Source organism: Pleurodeles waltl, chromosome 7 (assembly GCF_031143425.1).
Source record: "Pleurodeles waltl isolate 20211129_DDA chromosome 7, aPleWal1.hap1.20221129, whole genome shotgun sequence".
NCBI classification, from domain to species: Eukaryota; Metazoa; Chordata; class Amphibia; order Caudata; family Salamandridae; genus Pleurodeles; species Pleurodeles waltl.
In genome coordinates, this window is record NC_090446.1 from 443738057 (window position 1) to 443763297 (window position 25241).

The window sequence follows — 25241 nt, forward strand, 5'->3', positions numbered from 1 at the left end:
ACACAGTTTGGTTGATGGTTCTGCTATTGGAAGGCATACATTAATATGTAAAAACATGAAAGGTATCAGATTGAAAAGACCACCAAAAAATGAATATTCTACTTTAAGGGACGTAAGGATGGTATTTGATGTGTTTAGGAAATGGTCTTATAATAAATATTTGACAAATAAACAATTGGCAGGGAAACTGATAACATTATTATATATGATATCTTTTAAAAGAGTCTCAGATGTCAAGGCACTTGAGATTTCATGTAGATTTTATCAACCACAGGGAGTCCTATTTGAGGTAAGGAATAGATCTAAGACTATGACGGAAAATATATTTTATCCAAGGTTTGATGAACATCCAGAATTATGCGTAGTAAGGTGTATTAAGGAATATGAAAACAGGATGTGTGAGCATAGATCAGATGGAACAAATCAACTTTTAATTTTCTTATATGAAACCCTTTAAGGCAGCTTCAACAGCTACAATTGCCAGATTAAAAATGTGATGAGAGAGGCTGGTATAGATTTGAACAAGTATACAGCACATTCCGTAAGGGGTGCTATGGCTTCTAAAACCTTATTGAGAGGTGGAAAGTTGGAGGAAATTATGAAAGCAGCTGATTGGTCAAGTGTGAGAAAACAGGGCTGATTGCAGAGGCCCCCTAACTTTTTGCCCCCATTTTCCCCTTTTTGCTGGTGTTTTCCTGACTCTGATGGTGCCCTGGGTACTGTTAACCAGTCCCAGGGCCTGTGCTCTGTGTAAAATGGATATGCAAATTAGGCTAATTATAATTGGCTAAGTTAACCTACCTATAAGTCCCTAGTATATGGTAGGGCATGTAGGTTTAGGGACCACAGCATAGGTGGTGCACACCTAGGTGCACTGCTGAGGTGCCCAGTGTCATTTTAAAGGCAGGCCTGCCTTGCTGGCTGCTTTTAAATTAAAGTTATATGCAAATTCGACTTTGGAATTAAAAGTAGTTCCAAAGTCTTAAACTACCTTATTTTTACATATAAGTCACCCCTAAGGTGTGCCCTATGTGCCCCTAGGGCTGGGTGCCATGTAACTATAAGCAGGGACTTTATAAAAATAGATTTATGAACCCTGGTGAGGTAAAAACAGCCAAATTCGTTTTTCCCTCATTGAAGTAAATGGCCTTCATAGGCTAGAATGGGGAGACTTTATTTTAAATTTTAAAGTCTCCTTAAATGTTGCATACCAAGAATTTGGTATCAAATTAATTGTTGTAATAAATCCCACAACTTCCAGTTGTGGGATTTAATATAACTTGTTCAGGTAAAAAGTTTAGACTTTACCTAAAAAGTTGCCAATTTCAGCCCTGCATTGTTTTTGCTGCTGTGCTCTGATTGGCCAGCCTGCAGCAGCTTAGCCAAAGCTGCCTTGATGAGGTGTGAAGTGGCCTGGCTTCACACAAAGGAATGTGCTTGGGGGAGAGAATCTCCCCTCAGCAGATGGTGAGGCAGGAAGGGGGAGGGCTGCCAAACTGGTCTTCAAAGGCAGAGAAGGACATCTGGAGCACCCAGCAACACCCCCACATCCTGCAACCCCAGACAACTAGGTGCCCCCTTGATTAGATTAGGAGAGGGCAGGAGAGGGGTGTGTTTATGATTTTTAGCCACACCAGTGGGTGGGCTCAGCCAGATGTAACCTCCAAAAATCAGATTCATCCATGTTGGATTTTTAGAGACTGTTGCCTTCTGGGATGGATTTTTGCCACACTTCCCAGGAAGTGGTCATCACAGGGGGACGACCCTGTACCTGATTGGAGAACCAGGACCCCCCTGCTTTTCACCCAGGAGCAAGGATAAAACTGGCAGACCTGACCCCACACCTCAGATCCCCACCAGATTTCAAGAAGAAAAGAACTAAAGGAGAAGAAGGACTGCCCTGCTGGACCCCTGGCCTGCACCTGGAACCTGCACTCAGAAGGACTGCACCAGCTGCACACTTGGGCTTCACCACAAGAAGGACTTTGCCTGGCTTCAACTGGTTCAAGGAGGGACTCCCTGTTTGCTACAGGTGAAAAATTGCTATCCAGAGTCCCCTGCACCAACTCCTGAAAAAAGAGACCAGTTGACCACTGCCCAGTGGCCAAAAAGGAGTTTGCGCCAGGTGCATTCTGGGAGTTGAAGTCCACACCCCCCAAGGACCATCACAGAACTTCTGGACCCTTGGGGTGAGCTGTGGACCCCAAAAGAACCTTAAAAGAACATCTGGGTGAAGCCCCAGAAGTTTGGAGAAGATTTGAAAAATGTTGTAAAAAAACTCCAGAGAGGGACCGACCCGCCGCGGAAATTCTAGCCGGCTTGCCTCAACCGCGACCCGGCCTGACTTGGTGGTTCGTCCCGGTAAAGAAAAACATCCGAAAAAGAGACTAAGTCCGAAGGTAAAAAGTTGACCGGGACCTCCCAGCCATCGTATCCGAGAAGGGCTCCACGGACGTCGGATCAAGATCCAGGTTTACCCCGGTCGAAGGATTTTCATCTTGAAAAAACTACTAAGTCCGAAGGTAAAAATCTCCACCGAGGAAACCCACATCGCGTATCCGGACAAGGGCTCCAGGAGGTCGGATTCAACTGGCAGGTTCGTCCCGGTGAAGAAAATCTTCAAAATAAAGACTAAGTCAGAAGGTAACTTTTTAACCGAGGCCTCCCGCGACTTGTAGCCGAGCAGGGCTCCATCGCGGTCGGCCTGAAACTTTGACTTTGCCCCGGTCGAGGTGCAACCAGATGACCCGATTGGCGCTTTTTGTTTCTAAGCACTAGAAAAATAATAATTCCTCAAAAATTCATATCTCCGGTTCCCCTGAACCAATTTTATTCGTTTTTGTGTCATTTTAAAGATAAAAATATAAACTATTTTTATAAATTGGTTTTGGATTTTTAAACTGTTTCCTGTGTTTTATTTAATTACTGTTTTGTGATATTTGAATGCTTTACACACTGTCTCCTAAGTTAAGCCTTGACGCTCGTTGCCAAGCTACCAAGGGTTGAGCTGGGATTAATTTACTGAGACCTAACTGTACCTAGGTGGAGGTTAGTGGCTTGTTGCTAGGTGTAGGTACCTACCTGCCCTTACCAATAACCCATTTTCCAACATCAAGTGAGGACATATTTAGGAAATTCTATTTTAAACCTATTGAGCATGTGGCATTTTTAGCGTTTTAAGCTTTGAACATGCATGATGATAGCCTCCTGTCTTGACATAAAATGGCGATTCTCAGAGGTTCACTGCATAGAGAATCAGGATTTTATTAAAGACAAGGAGGCTAGCATTATCCCTCCTCTCCCACCCATGGGAGATTGTCTGTAAATATGAAAATATATATGCTGTTCCTACAAATTTGTAGAATTTAGATTGAGTATTGTATATTAAGTACGTTTTATAATTTTAAGATAAATTTTGTTCTTGACTTTTTTTATCTTTTTTCCAAATGGATAAGAGTTTGGAGTTATTATTTTCTGAAGGGAAAATTTGTGAAGTGGAGAAAGGAGGATGAACATTTCGACGAAACAAAAGAGGAAGATGGCTGCTGCTGTGGGATTATATGGATTGTGTTTGGTTCTATGTTATTGTTACATCATTTGGTTCTAAGTCTTTAAATGAGCTGCTGCTTAGGAGTGGTGTATAAAGGCTTTATGCATAATGCTAGCCTCCTTATCTTTAATAAAATCCTGATTCTCTATGCAGTGAACCTCTGAGAATCGCCATTCCCAGCACATCCCAAATCCAACAGATGGAGGTTTAACAATTCTATTTTACTAGATCCAGCTTTTTCCTCTTCCTTTACTTCTTTTGCAGATGAGTTTTTTTCTGATTCAGGCAGCCTCTGATACATCTCCTCAGTTACTGTGGGACACATTTGTTGCTGCAGCTAGAAGTCATATCATTGACTTTGCTTTAAAAAAGAAGAGACATTTTGCAAAGCATCACAAAGCATTTGGTTCTACTATTAAACATTTAGAACACCAATTCTATAAAAGACTCTATTACAATAAATATGAAAGAAGGAGTTAACAGAATAGACAAACTCCTATCTTCTTGAAATGCATTGTCATGTTGATTCCATCAAAATGATGATTACACCTATCTTGAATTATTTTGGATTCTATACTTTCAAAATTTCTATGACATAAAAAAAAATCCAGACTCTCATTGTCAGTACTTAAGAAGGCTACATAGAGGGTGGTGCTAATTTTACAGACTTTCCAAGTTATTCTAAAGCTTTTTGCTTGAGAAAAGCCTCTAAGGGTCATACTTTTACCCCATTTGGGCCGATTTTGCATCATTTTGTTTACACAAATTCGGCACAAAACCAACTCCATATTTATATTGTGACGTTAGACCAGTCTAACGCCAAAATATTTGAGCTTGCACCATTTTTCAGATGTGTGAACCTATCTTGCATTAATGAGATGCAAGGTAGGCGTTCCCTTCTAAAAAATGGTGCTAACCTCATAGCCCCATATTTATCCCCCGTGCTAAAATGACGCACGGGTGGGAGGAGTGGTAAATAATGGTGCAAAGTTTGCTTTGCTCCATTATTTAATGCCTGGTTCAGACCAGGTGTTAAGTGACCCGTGGACCCATTTCCATGGTTAAACACCATGGAATGGGTCCACAGGTGCCCTCCTCAAGCCCCAGGACCCCCACCCCACCCACACCAGATGGACACCAGAGGATAGGGGACCCCATCCCAGGTAAGTAGGGTAAGTATAGGTAAGTAATTTCTTTTTTTTTAAATTAAAGTGACATCAGGGCCCAACTTGGGGCCCCCTGCATGGCACAGGGTGCAATGGCCATGCCCAGGGAAGACTGGTCCCCTGTGTTGGCCACTGGGGTAGTGGGCATGACTCCTGTCTTTTCTAAGACAGGAGTCATATAGTATGGATGGTTTTGCACCAAACAATGACGCTAGGCTGGTTAGAGTCATCTTTTTTTATTCTAACCAGCCTAACGCGATTTTTTGGTGCAAAACCCCCTTCTCTCATACCGCCAGCCCCACCTGGCTAACGTCATGTTTTTTTCACGCTAGCCCACCCTTTGCACTGGCTCGCCATTCCATAAATATGGCGTCTGGCTGGTGCTCAGGAATGGTTCAAGCTGGTGCTAAACTTTTAGGTGCAAAACTGGGTTAGTGCAGTTTTGCACCAAAAAGTATATACCCACAAGTGTCTCTCTACTTTACCTTCCTCATGTACTCCCCTATGGATTGATATTGAATATTCTCTACTTGCTCCTTTTTCGCCTACATACGTTCTCTCTTTTACTGCTAAGAACATTATCACATCTTCACCACTGTTTAAACATTCTTGTTTCCTGTTTAAACCAAGTCATCTAATGCAACTTTTGTCTCAAGATTCGTTTTTACAGTCTCCTTTATAGTATAATCAACTTATCACTATCAATAACAAATCCCAGTATTGGAAGTCCTGGAGGCAAGAAGGTATCATGTAGGTTTGCGATTTATTTGATAGTGTTACATCTCGCTCCTTCCCACAATTCCAGAGATCATTTAATTGTCCTTGCACATACTTCTATAAGTTCTCTGTTCTCATGAATATCATTTTGGATAGTCTTCACTCACAACCAATAGATCCCATGTCTTCATCATCTGACTCTTCTATAATATTCTAACTTCTACTCCTAAAGCCTCCCGTATTTACAAGTATTTCTTTTCTCCGGATTTGTCTAGAGTAATATATAAGGTAGAATTAAAAAATAAGGTCTAGATTTCATAAAGTTTCCAAAGCGGCTGTCTCTATTCAATCTTTATTCTTTATATCACAGACTTTACCGCACACCTACATCTATTGCCAAATTCTCAAATACTAACGATAGTACCTGCTGGTTATGCGGTCACCCTAATGGAGATTTGATGCACCTCCTTTTCAACTGTGCACCTACCGCTTCCTTTTGGGAGAAAGTTTGGTCTCAACTCACAAACATCTTTATTATAAAGTGCTCCATCTCCCCTTTAATACTTTTTTTAGATAGTGTTTCTGACAATACTAAATCAGATATTCATGATAATAAATTGTTAGATCTCATGATGGCTTTAGCCTTTCAGCAAGTTACAATCGACTTGAATTGTTCATCTAATATTTCATTTAAAGCTTGATGGTATAATGTTTGTCATTATCATAGACTAGATACTGCTTTTGCAAATTTGTCATTACCACAGTTAATAAAGATTTGTATTGGTTACCATTAATTAAATCTTTAGATAATAGTGTGCGAAAACAAACTAACTATAGTCACTCAAAAAATGTCAAACTACTGTAAACTGTTGTAATCTCGGCATACTCATATCTATTTTTTACCTTTTCTACCATTCATATCAAATGTTTATGTTTTTTTAATTAATTATTTTTGTTATTACTTGGTCTTTAGCATTAACATTTTTCCCCACCCTTCGATTTTTATCCCTCTTATAATACAAAATGTAAACAGTTTTGTTTATATTTTAAAAAGTATAGTAACCTCATTATACATATTTAATTGGATTTTCTTTTACGAATGGTTCTCTCAATAAAGCTGATTAAACTTTTAAAAAAAGAAAAGGTCACCCAGTTGGATTGTTTGGGGTTGGGCTTTCATTGATCACTTAATTGGCAGCCCCACCTTGAGAAAATCATTGTTAAATTTAGAGCATGCTGTAACAAGTCAGCTGTTAACTATCACTCTGAAGATTTATAAGTAGAAAACCCTTCCAACAGCTCTCTATGATGCAGAGGTAGGGGCTATATTAGATCTAGGGATTTGCAAACAGTGGAAAAAATATTTTGTGTCCCGTGTTTAAACTGTGCCCTGGTACCCCACTACATCCCTTCTGTGTAGAACTGGGTATCCATCTGATATCAGATGTAGCTGCCTTAATTGCTGTCCTATACTGGATTTGATTAAACAGGAACCATTTGTCAACTGTGCACCTGCAATCCACCATGGAAATACTGCTATAGAATGCACAAAGAGGTATTGTTGAGGGTAACATGTAAACAAAGTTCTTAGTGAACTAGGCCTGAGCTATTTCTGGTGAGACCCTAGCCAAATAAACAGCGAGAGCCTTTCGGTCAATAAGAAGGCACATTGGCACACAATATTTACTGCTACTAGCAACATTGTGAACCCCCTAACTGCTATCTATTTGAGCGTTACACACCTAGCTGAACCACATACCAGGATTTTTTTTACACCCAGAACGGAAACCTACTTTATATATAAAGTTTAGGCTAAGAATATTGCCAAATATATTGTACCACTCCAAATGGGTGGCACCTCTGTTGCAAGACTGCATATGCACTTTAGAGGGTAAGGACACAATATTACACTATTTGCTTTTTTGTACAAAAACTGCAGGTCCAAGACATAAATGGCTCCGACCTTAATCTCAGCCACTGGCAATTGCTTAGGGCCGCTCCTCAATCCATTGTTTTTCACCCACCATACCACCTCAGCATACCCAGCTATATGAAAATCAACCTTGGCCATGCTCCTCAAGTGAATAGTCCAGCCAAAACCTACAAGCCAGGTCCTTCCTGATCCAGAATACAAGCGACCGATAATGTGTTTCGATCTGATGAGGACTCACTAAGCAGGTGCAGCTTGATTCAAGCAGGACTCTGAGCAAGGGACCCACATCTGGGCATACCTGCCACACAAAGGGTGTCAACTGCAACAACAACAAGTGATGGATGGAATGCTTGAATTAATCTCAGCCACTGGAAATCACTCGGGCCGCATCACAATCCAATGTTTTTCACCACAATACCTCAGTTAAGACCAACCATATGCAAATCAGCCTTAACCCTTCTCCTCATGGCAACCGTTGAGCCTAAACTGCCAAGCCAGGTCTTTCCTGATCCAAAATACAAGCAACTTAGGATGTGTTTACCCTGATGAGAGCTCATTAGGCAGGTACAGCTTGAGTCCAGTGGGATTCTGACACGGAACCCACATCTAGGCATACCCGTCACACTAAGGGCATCAACTGCAACAACAACAAGGTGATGGATGAAATGCTTGAATTAATTTCAGCCACTGGAAATCACTTGGGAAGCATCTCAATCCGTTTTTCTCCACCATGCTACCTCAGTTGGGACCATCCCTATGCAAATCAGCCTTAACCCTGCGCCTCATGGCAATCGTCCAGCCAGAAGTGCCAAGCCAGATCCTCCTTGAACCAGACTATAAGCAACTGAGGACTAGTTTTGCCCTGACAAGGGCTCATCTGCCAGGTATAGCTTAATTCCAGTGGCATAGTGAGACAGGGCCCACGTCTAGGCATAACCATGGCAGTTACAGCATCAACTGTAACAACAACAAGGTGATGGATGGAATGCTTGAATTAATCTCAGCCACTAACAATTGCTTGGGACCGCCTCTCAATCCATTGTTTTCCATTCACCATGCCACCTCAGTATACCCAGCCATATGCAAATCAGCCGTGGCCATGCTCGTCATGGGAACAGTCTAGCCAAAACTGCCAAGCCAGGTCCTTTCTGATCCAGGATACAAGCAACCTAGGATGTGTTTTGCCCTGATGAGGGCTGACTAGGCATGTATAGCTTGATTCCAGCAGGACTCTGAGCTCGGGACCCATAACTGCATACCCTTCACACTAAGGCCCATATTTATACTTTTTGACGCAAACAGCGCGAGCGCTGGTTTGCGTAAAAAAATGTACCGTCCCCTAATGCCATTCCAACGCACCAGGCGGGCGCCTTATTTATGGATTGACGTTAGCCGGAGCTGTGGGCTGGACAGAGTAAAAAAAAATGACTCTAACCAAGCAGCACCGGCGTAGGGAAAAATGGGGGTTGTGCGTCAAAAAGTGGTGCAAGTCAGGTTAGAGTAAAAAATCATGGCTCTAACCGGACTTGTGCCATTTTTTGACGCACAGCCACCATTGAAATGACTCCTGTCTTAGCAAAGACAGGAGTCATGCCCCCCTGCCCAATGGCCATGGCCATTGGGCACAGTGGCATGTAGGGGGGCCCAAGTTAGACCCCCCCATGCCACTAATTTTTTTTTTAAAGAATACTTACCTCAACTTACCTATACTCACCTGGGATGGGTCCCCACATCCATGGGTGTCCTCCAGGTGGTGTGTGGGGGTGGCAGGGGGTGGCCCTGGGGGCAGCGAAGTGCACCTGTGGACTGCTTTCATGGTCAGGGACCATGGAAATGAGCCCACAGGTCCCTTAACGCCTGCCCTCACCCATGCGTTAAAAAACGGCGCACATCAGGCTGGGCACCGTTTTGTAAGGCCCGCCCCCTCCTGTGCGGCAAAATGACGCAGGAGTATAAATAAGGCGCACAGGCCTTAAAGTAATTTTTTGGGCGGGAACGCCTACCTTGCATGTTATTAACGCAAGGTGGTTTCCCGCATCCAGAAAATGACGCACACTGAGGAATTTTGACGTTTGCGGGGTCGGGCGTCATAGTATAAATATGGTGTAAGGTTTGCGCCGAATGTGCGTCAAAATTTTTGACTCATGTTCGGCGCTAACAGAGTATAAATATGCCCCTCAGGGCGTCAACTGCAAAAACAAGGTGATGAATGGAATGCTTGAATTATTCTCAGCCACTGGAAATCACTCTGGCCGCATCTCAATCCATCGTGTTTCACCACCATGCTACCTCAGTTTGGAGCAGCCATATGGAAATCAGTCTTGACCCTGCTCCTAATGGCCACAGTCCAGCCCGAACTGTCAAGCCAGGTCCTTCCTGAACCAGAACATAAGCAACTGAGGGCTTTATTTGTCCTGATTATGGCTCATCCACCAGGTATAGCTTTGCTCCAGTGGCACAGTGAGCATAGGCCCAAGTCTAGGCATGCCTGTCTAACTTACAGTGTCAGCTGTAACAACAACAAGGTGGTAGATGGAATGCTTGAATTAATCTCAGCCACTGGCAATCACTTCGGGGAGCATCTCAATCCATACTTTTTCACTCACCATGCCGCCTCAGTATACCCAGCCATATGTAAATCAACCTTGGCCATGCTCCTCGTGGGAACAGTCCGACCCAAACTGCCAAGCTGTGTCTTCCCTGAAAAATGGGGGTTGTGCGTCAAAAAGTGGTGCAAGTCAGGTTAGAGTAAAAAATCCTGGCTCTAACCGGACTTGCGCCATTTTTTGACACACAGCCACCATTGAAATGACTCCTGTCTTAGCAAAGACAGGAGTCATGCCCCCCTGCCCAATGGCCATGGCCATTGGGCACAGTGGCATGTAGGGGGGCCCAAGTTAGACCCCCCCATGGCACTATTTTTTTTTTAAAAGAATACTTACCTCAACTTACCTATACTTACCTGGGATGGGTCCCCACATCCATGGGTGTCCTCCAGGTGGTGTGTGGGGGTGGCAGGGGGTGGCCCTGGGGGCAGCGAAGTGCACCTGTGGACTGCTTCCATGGTCAGGGACCATGAAAATGAGCCCACAGGTCCCTTAACGCCTGCCCTCACCCATGCGTTAAAAAACGGCGCACATCAGGCTGGGCACCGTTTTGTAAGGCCCGCCCCCTCCTGTGCGGCAAAATGACGCAGGAGTATAAATAAGGCGCACAGGCCTTAAAGTCATTTTTTGGGCGGGAACGCCTACCTTGCATGTTATTAACGCAAGGTGGTTTCCCGCATCCAGAAAATGACGCACACTGAGGAATTTTGACGTTTGCGGGGTCGGGCGTCATAGTATAAATATGGTGTAAGGTTTGCGCCGAATGTGCGTCAAAATTTTTGACTCATGTTCGGCGCTAACAGAGTATAAATATGCCCCTCAGGGCGTCAACTGCAAAAACAAGGTGATGAATGGAATGCTTGAATTATTCTCAGCCACTGGAAATCACTCTGGCCGCATCCCAATCCATTGTGTTTCACCACCATGCTACCTCAGTTTGGAGCTGCCATATGGAAATCAGTCTTGACCCTGCTCCTAATGGCCACAGTCCAGCCCGAACTGTCAAGCCAGGTCCTTCCTGAACCAGAACATAAGCAACTGAGGGCTTTATTTGTCCTGATTATGGCTCATCCACCAGGTATAGCTTGGCTCCAGTGGCACAGTGAGCATAGGCCCAAGTCTAGGCATGCCTGTCTAACTTACAGTGTCAGCTGTAACAACAACAAGGTGGTAGATGGAATGCTTGAATTAATCTCAGCCACTGGCAATCACTTCGGGGAGCATCTCAATCCATACTTTTTCACTCACCATGCCGCCTCAGTATACCCAGCCATATGTAAATCAACCTTGGCCATGCTCCTCGTGGGAACAGTCCGACCCAAACTGCCAAGCTGTGTCTTCCCTGAACCAAAATGCAAGCAACCTAAGGCCACTTTCACCCTGATAAGGGTTCCTTAGCCAGGTATAGCTTTAATTCAGTGGCACAGTGGGCATGGGACCTATGTCTGGGCATACCCATCTCACTTAGGGAGTCAACTGCAACAACAACATGGTAATGGATGGAATGCCTGAATTAATATCAGCCATTGGCAATCACTCAGGTCACATCCCAATCTGTCATGCCTTGACTACAATCCCGCCTCAGTTTGGACCCAGCCATATGCACATCAGCCTTGACCCTGCTCCTCATGGGAAAAGTCTAGCCCAAAGTATACCTTGATTCCAGTGGCACAGCAAACACAAGACCCAAATCTCGATATACCCTTCTCAACTTTCTGAAAGTGGCATTTTTTAAATTGTAATATGAAATCAGCCTCTACCTTTCAAGAGGATTTTAAATTATAATTGGTTTGAGTCCAAAAATGATATTCAAACCTGCTCCCAATCAAAAGTTAGCACTTAATAAATATAATAAAGTAGCCCATGTTATCCTATGGGAGAAGTAGGCCTTACATTAGTCATAAACGAATTGAGGAGTTTTTCACTACCAGGACATGTAAAACCTAAAAACACATGTTTATTTAGTCAGGTTGAATTGGCAGTTTAAATATGCACTACAGGCTGCAATGGCAGGTCTGAGACGTGATTTAAAATGCTTCTTTTAGTGAGAGGCACAATGAGTGCTGCTACTCACTAATAGCATTTAATTTACAGGCCTTGGGTACCCATGTACTATATACGAGGGACTTACAAGTAAATGAAATGAACCAATCAAGTGTAAACCAATTGTTCTATGTTATAGGGGGAGAGCACAAGCACTTTAGCACTGGTTAGCAGTAGTAAAATGTTCAGAGTCCTAAATGCCAACAAAAACCGTTTCAGAAAACAGGAGGGGTGAAGGCAAAAAGAAAACATTAGGGGTGACTCTGAACAGAAAATCAAGTCCAACTGCTTCCCTCGGTTGTTTGTTAAAAAAACGTTGCCTCAGGTGTTGCCTCACACAAATATTTGGTTCTAAATACAAAATATTTTCCCTTTCCATGTAAATTTTAAATTACTTTATTTACAACACACTATTTTCGTCATACAATATTTAGGTCAAGATAATCTGGTACTATAGCGTTTCCCTTATTCATCCCTTCCCCTCGCAAATAAAGTTGATTTTAGTCAGAAAATACAGATTGGTGATTGAAAATTATGTTTCTAATGCCAGCTGTTTCCACTGGATGACAAGGCTCAGTACTGACTAGGCAATTTATGAGACATGGGGGGAATGTTGGGCTGTGGTGGTAGTAAAGTGTGGTGCGCAGAAATAGTCAATGTTAAAGATGGCAAAAGGAGTCTATGCTAGGGTAATGGTGCTAGAAGGAGCATGGAGTGAAGTGTGCTGAAAGGACTGCTGATCAGTGGTGCCAAAAAGGAGTACTGAAGTTGCTAGATGGCAGAAGTGGCTAGAGATTGCTGCTGGAAAGAATGCTAACCTATTACAGCTAATGGTAATGTGGGCTGTTTGCTGGGTGGTGTACTATGTGGTATGACTAAGAGGGACTGCAGGGAAAAAGCAGCTGGAGAGACAGGTGGCATGTGGTGGGAACAAGGAGCGCAGATCAATGGCTCCATTATGTAGTCATGAGGAGGAAAGGAAGGATTAGCAATGATGATAGCATGAAGTGATTGGCAAAGAACTTAACATGTGCAAAAGTAGCAGGGGGCTAGCACCAGCACTCATTTTTGAGATACCAGCATTTATTTTTCACCTCTCAGGCATTTACCTAGAAAATGAGAGAGAAAAAAAGAAAGAGAGAAAAGAGAGAAAGAAAGACAGAAAGAAAGACAGAAAGAAAGAAGCAAAAGGTAGGGCTATATTGACAGAGACAAAGCATGCATGAAAAAGAACTTGCAAGAGTGAGATAAAAAGTAAAGGATGGTGGATGAAAGACGCACAAAGTGGAATCACTCATGTAGCACATTCAGCAGTACTGGCAGCTGGCTACTAAAAAATATGTTTGGCACCTGCACTTATTTTGCTTGTGTAAGGACAGTCAATGGTTTTAGGAAAGAGTAGTGTGCAATGGCATCAAGAATGAGTGTTGGCTTATGAAGGTTAGAAGGACCTTTGGGCTGAAAGAGTTTGAAAAGTGTGGACATGACATCAGGAATGTGTATTAGATCATTCCACCAAGCAGTGGTGATGAGAATGATAATCATAAATCCTCAGTCGAAGGAGGGGTGCCTATTAGTAGTTAGTGGATTTGCACTTATAATCCGTGGTGACCCTCCTCCCATGTGATTAGAAATGCTACTATGATGTATGTAACCTCACCTTCCACCTTCAACATCAAGTGGCAGGTCTCTTCCTCTTTTTCCTGGAAGGTTACGGTGCAGTGGTACAATCCGGCATCAGCAGGTGTCAACTTCTCTATGACTAAGGTTGCATTCCACGCTTTATTCATGTTCTCTGGTGGGTTCAGGATAGTGTGTGACATCTGTTCAGAAGGAGATTTTCCGTCTTTCCTAGTCCAGCGTGCGGACAACTGTCCTGGGGCCACAGAGGCTGGAGTCACCTGAAAGAGACACCAGAGCTGCACTCCTTCACCACTCTTGCCAACGATCTCCTGTACTTTCTCTGTAGCCGAGGAAATTGTACCTGAGAAGCAATCGCATGGAGGGTTAAAGCAGGGGCCATAACAGAATCGATCAAATCATGCAGATGCGAAGGTGGTCAGTCACAATACAGGACCAACATTTTTTCAGTATTCCCTTTGTGGGACAAGCCTATACAGTATGCTTTACATTCTACCTACACATTAAAGAGTTCATGCAGGTCACTACATTCCGGTGTGAGCACTGGACACTAATACTGCTCTGTGCATATTGAGGTTGCACCCTTTGGTTGCTGGTTGGGAAGGGCTTAGAATCAGAATTTGAATCTGCATGACAGCCTTTTGTCATAAATGAGTTGGGGAGCAGGAGCGTAACCTAGACACCAAATAAACATGCATCTACAGATGCTCCACAGCACACAAGGGCACAAATACAGGAATTTATGGAAAAAGTATCCATCCTGTAGGTGGCTGTTCTATCCCACTCTCTTTTAACTTCGTGGACTGCTTTTCCATCAGCTGAAGCATTGCACAAGGTGTGACGTGTGTCACAGTGCTCAAGCAGCAGAGCACTAATGTGAGAGCAGAGATTTTCCTGATAAAATGTTGAGTCTTTACATAATCATACTTACAGATTAAAGTGTGAATTAAATAGAAAATGAGATTATGTTTACAAAACTGACTAATTGAATGGTCACCATCTCATGTAAGGCCTATATTTTGTCTGTGCTAACTTAAGCTGATGGAATTATTCTGTCATTACAAGCAAGTGTGTTTCTTAACTAAAACCAATGGTAGAAATACATGTGTATTTAGTGGCCTCTGCTGGACTGAAGTAGAAGCAGATTCAAGGTCATTGTGCAATGCAAGCTGTATAAAATGTTTTTAGAGTGTTACGTAGTTTGACTGACTTCATTGTTTGAAGATATGTTTTTAACTTGTATGTCTTTCCTCCAGGGTAAAGAAATGGTGAAGTAACATATTTTGTAATCGGTCTTCCTGTGGCTTCATATTTTGGTGGAGTGGAAACAAAGGATCCACAGATGAGGCGGAAGAAGAGGAAGTCTATGATACTAATGTATTAGTTTAGATTTTGTCAATGGAATAACAACAAATAGAAGAGCTTGGAGTAAAATAACAGTATAATTTTGATATCTGTTAATGTTCTGATTGGTCATAACTTTCTCACCTTATACTTTATCCAATCATTTTCATTTAACAGGTTTAATTTAATGTTCAGTCACCTTTGTTTGTGGGTCATTCTTCTTTGTTTTTTTTGTGTATCCTGAGCCCTAGAGTTTCTATTTGCTTTATGAAGAACCTATGCTTAAATGGTTTAGTGTATATTATAGTCCAAATTCAAACCATTACCCTGTCCTTATTCCCATTCCTATCCTGATGTTGGTGCCTACTGTTGCTGTCCCACTGATGAAGTAGATGTTGTAGCTGATTACTGTGGAGATTTGGTAATGTATTAGTTGTGAATTGTTATTTGCCTTATGTTTTTCAGGTACCAGCTGCAAATGCTTATTCACTGCTGCCTATTTTTGATAAAGCCATAGCTAGATGTTTTCTAAAATGCGCAATATCAACTATCAACATATTTTCAAGTTAAGCACAGGTGGAGTTAGAAGAGTAAATCTATACTCCCCAGTTATGCTTATCTTGATGATATGTTGGATGTTGATATTGGGTAGTTGATAGAAGTATAGGTTGATATTCTTGACCTCGTTATTTTGACATACACTCAGTTGTATCATATGTAGGTTCTCTTCAAAGACATACTACATACAGCAAACAGTGGAGGTTTTCCGCTTTAGAGTTATGTTCACTCCAGTTTCATTGTCCTTGAACTAGTCTCTGTGGTATGGTTTCATCCGTATCTGGTTTCTGGGCTACAGTTCATGTTTGTTTCAGAGACCTGCTCAACAACAGCTGGTGAGTAAAACCTGGTTGGTTACCTAGTGCGGAGCAGGTCTTATTCTTCCCACCAACAGCTTTACCCCACTTGAAATGTATGGCCTATCCCCTCAAATTTCACATTCAATTGACATAATTTTACCTCATTGGCCCTACTGACGGTACCTCAATACCAGTGGGTATTGTCCCTGCAGCCCTAACATGAACCATATAAGAATCAAATCACCATGGGGTCTATGCTATGCAGAAGATACATAATGACTTGGTTGGCTATTGGGCCTGCTTGATGTGTCTATGTCCATCTGCACTGTGTCCCCATATTGTGCACCTATGCCAAAGACACAGTCGAGTGGTAGATAAAGAGTGTGACCTTCAAAGGCTGCTGAAGTTGCTTGCGACTTTGGTGGTGCCTGTATCTCCTTTTCAAAACACATCCATCTGAATAGCCAATAGTGTTCTTCAAATTGTGGGTCTTGTAACAAACCTACACACTTTGAAATCATCTTCCTACAACATACTCCTCCGAGGTACAGTGGATAGACGTTCTGATGTCAACCTAACAGTGCTCAATTTGAGATGGCAGTTGCCGGTGGGGACCACCAGTACTCATTTCTGGGGACTGGCACTTATTTTTCCTCATCAGACTTTGATCGAGAGCAAGAGAGGGGAAAAATACACAAAGGCGAAAAAAGGAGGAAGAGAAAGAGGGAAAAACTGACATAAAGGGAAAAAGCAGTGACCGGCAAGAGTGAGATAAAGGGGTAGGTAGTGTCTGGTAGTGGATTAAAGAGGCCTGGGGTGGAGTCAAGACTACCCAGCCTTGGTATTCAGCATGACGACATTTAATAGCATCAGCCATGGGGTTCTCAGCAGAGCTTTAGGAACCGGCACGCTTTCTTTTACAAATTAAGCATTGCACCCTAGCTCTCAATCTGTGGGTATCTTGTGGTTGTGGGCTAATTCAGGGGTGCACCAGAATCCCTAGGTAAACATTGGTCACTAAAAAGCTAGACTGAGACCAGCTGTTAACACAATACTTGCCCTTAAAATCTGTGACCAGCAGCTGAAGGGACCAGAGGCTGTTTGACTGACTAATCATGAACTGTGTGCCGTATTCCATCACAGACATCAAAGCTCGAAGGCCAGGGTGACTTGAGACCCTGTCCTCTTTCTTTGTGCCAGGCATTAACCTAGTTTCAAATGGCTTTCTGATTACCAGTGTACTGTTTGGTGATGGGTTTGTGCTGTGTTGAAGTTGTCAGTAATAATTTGCAGTTGCATATTGCACAATAGCATGGCAGATTTCCAAATGTTTCCACCCACAGTTTTGTGGTGGAGTGTTGTCGGTATGGTCAGTGTGTCAGCTTTAGTAAGTTATGAGGTGTTTTTGGTTAAAGAAACAAGGCTACATCACATTGTTGGTTGATAGAGGTGCTCATTGCTTAGTAAATGTATGTGAGTGGTAAGGGTGTGTTTGTGCCTACTCAGCCATCTTTTTTGGTGAGCATGATCAAGAGTAAGCAGGTGCAAAGGGAAGACATATCATTGCCTCTGCAAGGTGTGTAATCTCTGTAACCCCTGCTATGAAACTCATAGTGAAATAAAAAACATCCCAGTTTAGCCAAAGCCTTCATAACCCACTTCATTGGCCATATATTCTAAAGCTAAACTCAGTATAATACCTGACAGTACTTTTAAGGTATTTGTGCTTTTTCTCCTCGTTATGCAATCCTCTGGCAGGCGTTCCGATATGATGCACATCCCTGGTTTACAAACCTTGGCGAATTTGGAATTCCGTCAAAAACATGAGTGGGTGCACTGTAATGCCCATTCTCCACCCATTGAAAGGCTACCACCTTAAAATGTAACATAATGCAGTGCAAGCGACTGTCTTGTGTCACATTTGTTTATAAAGTCACGGAAGACGGTGCACATTGCCCCTTCCATGGCTTTGTGAATCTTACTGAAGTCTTTCCATTGTCCTTGAGTCGCTTTGCGCGATGCAAGGACAAACGCTTAGTAAATCTGGTCCCGGGTGTATGAAATGTATAATATTTCCCAACACCATCTGATGGCACTCAAATTTCACAGCTGTCCCTGGAGGGTGAGATGCCTGCAAGTAGGTAGAGCTTTTCTAGTTTGTCTCATTTGTAAGAGTAGAAGTATATAGCAGTGTCAGACGCTTAAGTACATTAAAATCATGAAGCTGATCGACATTTTCCTTCCAATTGGATTCACCTCTTATGCTAGTCAGTGTAATCTAAGGTAAATCATCCTCCAGGAATTACTTGGCACCCCTTAATTCATGCGTAAGTCATTCTCTGAATCCTGTTTGCTCTGCAAACCATTTGTTTGCTTGCAGTCCAATTTCAAACTTCATGCTCGAAGGTGTCTCTCTGTATCATTGGGTTGGAAAGAAAGAAGTATCAGGCGACTTGGTTGAGAAGATGTGTGGACATTTCAACTCAATTTCAGATTTTACTGGACTCTCATATTTGGGGATCTTGCAGATCCCTGGGAAGGTCTCAGTCCTAGTGGAGATGATTGTGAAACTTTTAAAAAATCCACTTTGAATTGGGGGAGGATGCGTTTCGCCAAGGTCTTCAGGCTTCATGTTCTCCTTTCCTGAGGGATGTTTTGGGATAGAGCCTAAGAGTTTGGAACTGGGGCTTAAAACCGTCAGCTTTGCCAACCTTCTTTGTAATTGTTTCTTTAAGTGGGCGGTACCATTTTGGTGCTCACACCTACTTGAGGATGACCTATGTCTCTAAGGATATCTGTACTATTACATGCTGTGTGTTTTCTCCGGTTAGTACCTTTTGGTGCAGGATTTAATTCCACCTGGCCTGGAATTTCCCTCTCATCCTCTTTGCATTCCACCACATTATACATCGGAACCAGTGCAGGAAAGTACCATCTTCCTTGGCATGTTACCCCCATTTTTACCTGTATGTCAGTATGTTTGTGCATGTCTCACTGGGATCCTGCTGGTCAGGACACCATTGCTTATAGGTTATGGCCTAATGTGTGTGTCTGTGTAGTGCTTAACTGTGTCACGGAGGCTCTGCTAATCAGAACCTCAGTGCTTATGTTCTCTCTGCTTTTAAATTTGTCACTGTAGACTAGTGATTTCATTTACCAATTTCAATTGGCAAACTGGACCCCCCTTATAAGTCCCTAGTATATGGTACCTAGGTACCCAGGGCATTGGAGCTCCAGGAGATTTATATGGGCTGCAGCATTTCTTTTGCCACCCATAGGGAGCTCAGAAAAACCCTTACACAAGCCTGCCATTGCAGCCTGCGTGAAATAACGCACACGTTATTTCACAGCCATTTTCACTGCACTTAAGTAACTTATAAGTCACCTATATGTCTAACCTTCACTTGCTGAAGGTTAGGTGCAGAGTTACTAAGTGTAAGGGCACCCTTGCACTAGCAAAGGTGCCCCCACATAGTTCAGGGCCATTTCCCCAGACTTTGTGAGTGCGGGACGCCATAACACGTGTGCACTACATATAGGTCAATACCTATATGTAGCTTCACAATGGTAACTCCGAATATGGCCATGTAACATGTGTAAGATCATGGAATCGCCCCTCATTCCAAATCTGGTATTGGGGAGCCAATTCCATGCACCCTGGGGGCTCAACTATGGACCCCCAGTACTGCCAAACCAGCTCTCTGAAGCTTGAACTGCAGCTACAGCTGCTCCCACCTCACAGACAGGGTTCTGCCCTCCTGGGGACTGGGCAGCCCAGTCCCAGAAAGGCAGAAAAAAGCATTTCCTCTGAGATCAGGGTGTTACACCCCCTCCCTTTGGAAATAGGTGTTACAGGCTGGGGAGGTGTAGCCTCCCCCAGCCTCTGGCAATGCTTTGAAGGGCACAGATGGTGCCCTCCTTGCATAAGCCAGTCTACACCGGTTCAGGGACCCCTTGTCCCCTGCTCTGGCACGAAACTGGACAAAGGAAAGGGGAATGACCACTCTCCTGTCCATCACCACCCTAGGGGTGGTGCCCAGAGCTCCTCTAGACTTCAGCCATCTTGCTTTGCAAGGTGTGGGGGCACTCTGGAGGCCTCTGAGTGTCCAGTGCCAGCAAGTGACATCAGAGACCCCTCTTGATAGGTCCATACCTAATAAGGTAGCCAATCCCCCTCGCAGAGATATTTAGGGTCTCTCCTGTGGGTTCTCTTCAGATTCTGTTCGCAAGTTTCCTTCAGGAATAGTCTGCAACAACTTCAGCTTCCTCTGACACTGGATCACGACAGCGTGCTCCAAGAAACGCTGTAACTGCAACAAAGTATCCACAAGAGATACTTTTCTTCAGCAACCTCTGCTCCAAGTCAGCAAATGCAACAGTTCCCACAGTGTGCATGCTCTGAGGACTCCCTGTCTTCATCCTGCCCCAGAATGACCGAATAAATCTCCCCTGGGGTGACAAAGTCACTCCCCTGCTCCAGCAGGCACCTTCCAAGACGATGACCGGTACCCTTGGACTCCTCTCACAGCGGCGAGCATGCTCCTAAGGACACAGAGGTTGGACATCAACAACATAGACTGTCCTGAGATCCTGCTGACGCAATTTGGAGGAGGTAAGACATTGCCTTCCCAGAGAGTGATGGTACCCCTGTGTACTGCGTCTTCTTCACCTCCTGAGGCCTCTGTGCACTCTTTGCAAAATTCCTTCGTGCACAGCCTGGCCCAAGTCCCCAGCAGTCCATACTGTGATGCTCAACTCGCTGAGTTGTTCTCCAGCGGTGTAGGACCTGCCTTTGTTGCGCTGCATCAACCGCATTTTGCACCTCCTTTGTCCCCGTGTCCTGGGACCTCCGGGGGTGCTGGCTGGCTTCCTGAGGGCTCTCTAAAGTGCTGAGAGCCCCCCCTTCCTCCTCACACAGAGTTGAGTCCCCCAGGTCCCTCCTGGGTCCATCCAGCGGCATTTTGATGCAAAACGCACTTTTGTCGTAGCCAAGGCTTGTTGGCAACTTCCAACACGAAATCACGTCTGCAACGATCTTCACGTTGTGGGACATCCTTTGCATCATGCAGGAACCCGCTTCGACTAACTGTGGACTCTTCTTTTGCACCCTCTTCTGGGTTGGCAGGGGCTCCTGTCTTTTCTGGAACTTCTTTCGACTTCTGGACTAGGTCCTCGTCCTTTGCAGGTCTTCAGGTCCAGGAATCCAGCAGTTGTTCTTTGCAGACTTGGTTGGCTGCTGCAAAATCCCAATCACAATGTGTAGTGTGTCCTAAGGAAACTTGCAGTAATTTACTCCTACTTTTCCGGGCTCTGAGGTGGGGTAATTTACCTACCTTTACTGTATTCTTACTCTTCCAGCGATTCTGCATACACTACACTTGTCTAGGGGGGAATTTGTGATTCGCATTCCACTTTCTTAGTATAAGGTTTGTGTTGCCCCAGACCTATTTTCTCTCAATGCATTCTGTAGCGTTTCCTATTGTTTGCACTATCCTGTGTCTAATTACTTGCCTTATTTTGGTGTGTAGTGTATATGTTGTGTATAATACTTACCTCCAGAAGGAGTATTGCCTCTAAGATATTTTTGGTACTGTCACCTAAATAAACTACCTTTTATTTTTGGTAACACTGAGTACTGTCTTTACTTGCGTATAAGTACTGTGTAACTATAAGTGGTATTGCAGGAGCTTTGCATGTCTCCTAGTTCAGCCTAAGCTGCTCTGCTATTGCTACCTCTATCAGCCTAATCTGCTAGAATACAACTACATTTCACTAATAAGGGATAACTGAACCTGGTATAAGGTGTAAGTACCCAAGGTACCCACTACAAACCAGGCCAGCCTCCTACAACCAGTAATTATTATCAAAATTGCTTGAATTTCATTCCTCCCTTATCATGCTGACATCAGTGTCATTAGGGGTATAGAAGTCAACAGAATAATCCACCTGGCAAACTCTCTAATTCGGTAGTGCGAAGGTGACACTAGCTCCTCTAAAGCATAAGCAGTGCAAGAACTTCGAAATCTCAGGCCAGCAAGAGATCGTTTGTTCTTCATGGGCAAACGTGAACATGGTTAAAATCATCAAAGTAGAATCTTCTCACATGCCTACTTGAAGTCTGAGCACGTTTATAAAGCAAAAATTAGAAAATTGTGACATCACAAGTTAAAGTGACAATGGTTCTCATTTGGTCAGCAGTGTGCATTCAATACAAATGCCCCTCCACTAATACATGGAGGGGGCATATTTATGAGGATGTGGCGCAGCATAGCTCAGCAAGTCACCTTGCTGCACTGTGTCACAGGGAAAGGGCAGGAATGTGTTGTATTTAAGAGAGTACAACACATTCCTACCTTTCTTCCTGCGCTGGTGCCGTACTGGCAGCCTAGTGCCAACGGAGGCAGCCTTGCACCATGATGCAAGGGTGCCTATGTTGTAAGGAGGGTTGGTTTTGTGCAGGAAGGGGCACCTTCCTGCACAAAAACAACTCCCTGAGGCATATTCCTCTTTCTATGTGTGCTTCAGAATGCAGCACATATAGAAAGGGAAGTAACAAGGAGAAATAAAGATATTTCTCCTTGTTACGCCTCACCTGGGAAGGTGTAGCATTTTAGCGCATTCCTAGGTCTACCACTTCTGGTAAATTTGGGAATGTGTCAAAATTTATGGATGTTGCATTGGGACACCATGGAACACTTCCCTGGGGCAAAGTAATACAACAGAGAGATTTGCGCTGCGTAGCTTTAATCCAAATTTATGAAGCCGCTCAGGGCCACGCAAGGTGGCCATCCATTGCTTCGTAGATCTCATTTTGGGCTTGCATTGTGCTTGCACCACATTGCATGGTGCAAGAGCGACACAACTCACCTTTTAAATATGCCCCAGAGTTTTTAAATATTGGCATCAATGGAGTACATTGGACAACAACTGAAACATTGAGCTCATTGCAGCATTCTCATGAGAATGGTATGAACAACCTTGAGAAAAGATACAAAGAATATAAACTTCTAAAAGCTGAGCTGGCTATTTGTGAATCCAACCCTAGTGCTGACAAGCATGATAGAGGGGCTAAAAATGTCATAAGTAGTATAGCCTTTTCTGCTATGGCTAATATGGACATGTAACATGGCATCAGCTATCACAATGATGTTAAAACAACTATGTGCAGTTGATCAGCATGAATTTGGGAAATTTGCCTAGAGGAGATGTGAGCATGGCATAAAGTAGTTAACCTAACTGAAGCAAATGTTAGCACATTTTGGACGGGCACTTAGCCATCCAGTGTCCAACTATGACAATTCTATTACCACCTCATAAAGTCCAGTTTTCTTATGCTCATATCCGAAGAAAATTAGTCTTTCTAAGTGTTGGAAATTGCCCTTTCTGCAGGATTATCCCCCAACCTTTTGCCTTTCTCCTCCTATTTTTCTGATCCTCTTTGTGTTGGCTTAAGGACTCTGGGCAGTTTACCACTACTAATCAGTGCTAAAGGGAATGTGCTCGGTCCCTTCAAACTTGGTATAATTGGTTTACACCTGTTAGGCTTATTTAATTTACCCGTACATCCCTTGTATACTATATACACAGGGCCTGTAAATTAAATGCTACTAGTGGGCCTGCAGCACAGATTGTGGCACTCACAGAAGTAGCCTTTCAAACTCGTCTCAGGCCTGCCACTGTAGTGCCTGCATGCTCAGTTTACTGCCACATTGACTTGGCAACTTAAACTACTTGCCAAGGCCTAAATTCCCTTTTTTCTATGCCTGTCACCCCTATGGTAGACCATAGATAGCACTATGGGCAGGGTGCTGTGTACGTAAAAGGTAGGACATATATTTTTATGTGTTACATGTCCTAGAAGTGACACACAGCCTATTTTTTTTTCACTACTGTGAGTGCTGCTCCTCTCATAGGTTTACATTGGGAATTCCCTTAGATATCTAAGTTGTAACTTCTGCTCTGTGAGGAATAGCGTGTGCATGTTTGGTATGTTTGGAATGGTAGTGAGAAATCCTGCTTACTGGTGTAGGTGGGTTTTACATTATTATTTTAGGAATGGCACTTTTAGAAAGTGGGCATTTCTCTGTGCTTATAACTCTGGTGCCTTGCAGCCTGACTCCAATCCATGTCTGGCGTAGAGTGACAGCTCCATTTGGTGCATACTCTCTAGACAGCCATCCATCAGGGTGGGTTAGGTGTGAGAGGGTTACATCTGCATACTGATAGTCTTCCTGGGCTGGTAGAGAGGAAGAGTTGTTCACACTTTATACCTGAATAGGCTGTCCCCTGCCCTCACACAAAGGGCTCATTTACCCCATACTGTTATCTGGTGCCAGAGTAAAAGAGAAGGGGAAATTCTTGGAACTGGTCAGATCCGGCTAGAAACCTTCTAGAAGCTGGGCCCCTGGAGTTTAAGTACAGGGGCTCTCACCCCTTGCTTTTAGAGCACTTTGGGAACAGGGGCTGAACCTCTGTCAGAAGGACTGCTGGACTGCACAAAGGACTCATCTGGACTGCCCTTCTGGATTGCTTTTCTGCTGAGTGCTCTGCTGTCACCTGCCCCCTAACTCTGTTCTTGCAAGGCACTGGGGTGCTTCCACAAAGGACCGCTACTGGAATTACCTGCTTGGGCTGTGAGAAGGACTGCGTTACAGGGACCCTGATGTGCTGCCCTGCCTGCTACCCCTTCTGGGCCCAGTGCTCTCAGTAGGCTCATTGGTTTGCCCCACCTGTTGATTAGGTACTCTCAGGGACAACAAAAGATTCTGCCAGAGCGCTATTTTCTGCCCTTGGGCTTCTACAAGTGCAGCATGTGGGGAGCGTCTCGTTCGTGAAGAGTGATTTCCTGTTAGTTTCTTCCCCCAGCGCCGCACTCTACTGCCCGTGAAAGCGCTGAGGGAAGCCATGTGTCCGTGATCCTGCCCGGTCTCCGGCGTCACAGTTAGTCGCCGGGAGATCCTCCAGTGCGGCTGCAACAAGGTGGGGTCAGAATGTACAACATGCTGGAGAGAGATGCCACCCTGAGGCACTCTCTCGCTGACTAGCATGCATTGGTCGATCATCTGGCACCCCCGTCAGCATGCCCCTCCTCCAGGATGGGAGAAGCGAGGAACCATGTACCGGTGCACCCGTGCAGAGAAAGGGAGACAGCTTCACCTGGAGGAGATGAGTGGAGAGGTTAAGGAGATCGCCTCCCACCCTTGCAGTTACAGTGAGAGCCAAGGAGGGAGTGTGTCTGCCGACCCATGCTCTCGGCCAAGGCAAAAGTAATACTACACCCCAAGCTGCGCCACGCACTTGGGGGCCGCTACTTTCACCTGGGAACCTTGCACATGTAGGGGGACAACTGAGGGGTCCCCCCACTTAGACTTCAGGGTTGTGTCG

General features: G+C 44.1%; 1 protein-coding gene across 1 annotated transcript in view; it reads right to left on the bottom strand.

The window, feature by feature from the left end:
• The window catches only part of LOC138304157 (programmed cell death 1 ligand 1-like), a 220068-nt gene that overhangs the window by 106769 nt on the left and 88058 nt on the right, over positions 1–25241 (bottom strand). The window contains exon 3 of the mRNA XM_069243972.1: positions 13676–13999. Coding sequence (XP_069100073.1) covers positions 13676–13999 — 324 coding nt within the window. The remainder of the gene's footprint in view (positions 1–13675; positions 14000–25241) is intronic.